The 900-nt window shown below is 40.9% G+C and overlaps 1 protein-coding gene across 1 annotated transcript in view; it reads right to left on the reverse strand.

The window, feature by feature from the left end:
• Nucleotides 1–900, reverse strand: part of LAPTM4A (lysosomal protein transmembrane 4 alpha) — a 6,983-nt gene that overhangs the window by 2,823 nt on the left and 3,260 nt on the right. Inside the window, exon 4 of the mRNA XM_008950309.1 lies at nucleotides 217–312. Within this exon, the coding sequence (XP_008948557.1) occupies nucleotides 217–312 (96 nt within the window). The remainder of the gene's footprint in view (nucleotides 1–216; nucleotides 313–900) is intronic.

Below are 900 nucleotides of genomic sequence, written 5' to 3' on the forward strand. Positions count from 1 at the left end.
TGCAAACACATGTCCCACTGCATACAAACAAACAATCTAGTTGAAGACACCAGTACACAAAACATAAGACTTAATTCCTAGTGTAACTGAACATCCTATCAATTCTGCTCAAAGAACTTAACACAGCATTTAAGAAGTCATCTGAGTCAATTTAACACCAAGAGATAGCATCTATAGTAACTCATAAAACAGACACATGCTTAAGTTTTGACTTACCTTTAAGATGATAAATAATGCAAAGAACACCAGAACAATGAACAAGAGGCAGCTGGAGTCCAAGGCAAGAAGATCATCTTTGTAAGGGAAATCCGGCTAGTTAAAATAAATAGGGAAGGGAGAGAAAGGGAGGAGATAAGCATGAGCAGGGAGAGAAAGGGAGGAGATAAGCATGAGCAGGGAGAGAAAGGGAGGAGATAAGCATGAGCAGGGAGAGAAAGGGAGGAGATAAGCACGAGCACTACACAGTCACAGATATGATAAAAGGACATCCCAACTTCACACCCAACAGAACAAACTCTTGCATAAACTACTACCCCAGAAAGAACAAAGTTTCTTTTCTCAGAAGTTTCTTTTCACCCTCCCACAAAGCACAGTATGTAACCTGCCTCTGTCCTGCAAGAACAAGTCACTACAGAAAAGGGTCCCTACCTATGCAGAAGCCTGGTGCTATATCCCTAGTCACCTCCTCAGTCTCATGCTAATATGGATATCCAGGAAATTTCCTTTTTAATAGCTGCAGTACAGCATTTGCACTTACAGTCCTCTACCCAATAACTCTTTAATGACTTCATATTAATTATCTCTTCTCAGTTCAACCAGTAACATACATGCGTGCAGAGAAGAAATGAAGTTGCCCCCAAACTTCAGAAGTGCCCAAGCAAAGAGCTTCTGCAAGTTTCA

The sequence above is a fragment of the Merops nubicus genome, unplaced genomic scaffold, assembly GCF_000691845.1.
Source record: "Merops nubicus isolate BGI_N331 unplaced genomic scaffold, ASM69184v1 scaffold11082, whole genome shotgun sequence".
NCBI classification, from domain to species: domain Eukaryota; kingdom Metazoa; phylum Chordata; class Aves; order Coraciiformes; family Meropidae; genus Merops; species Merops nubicus.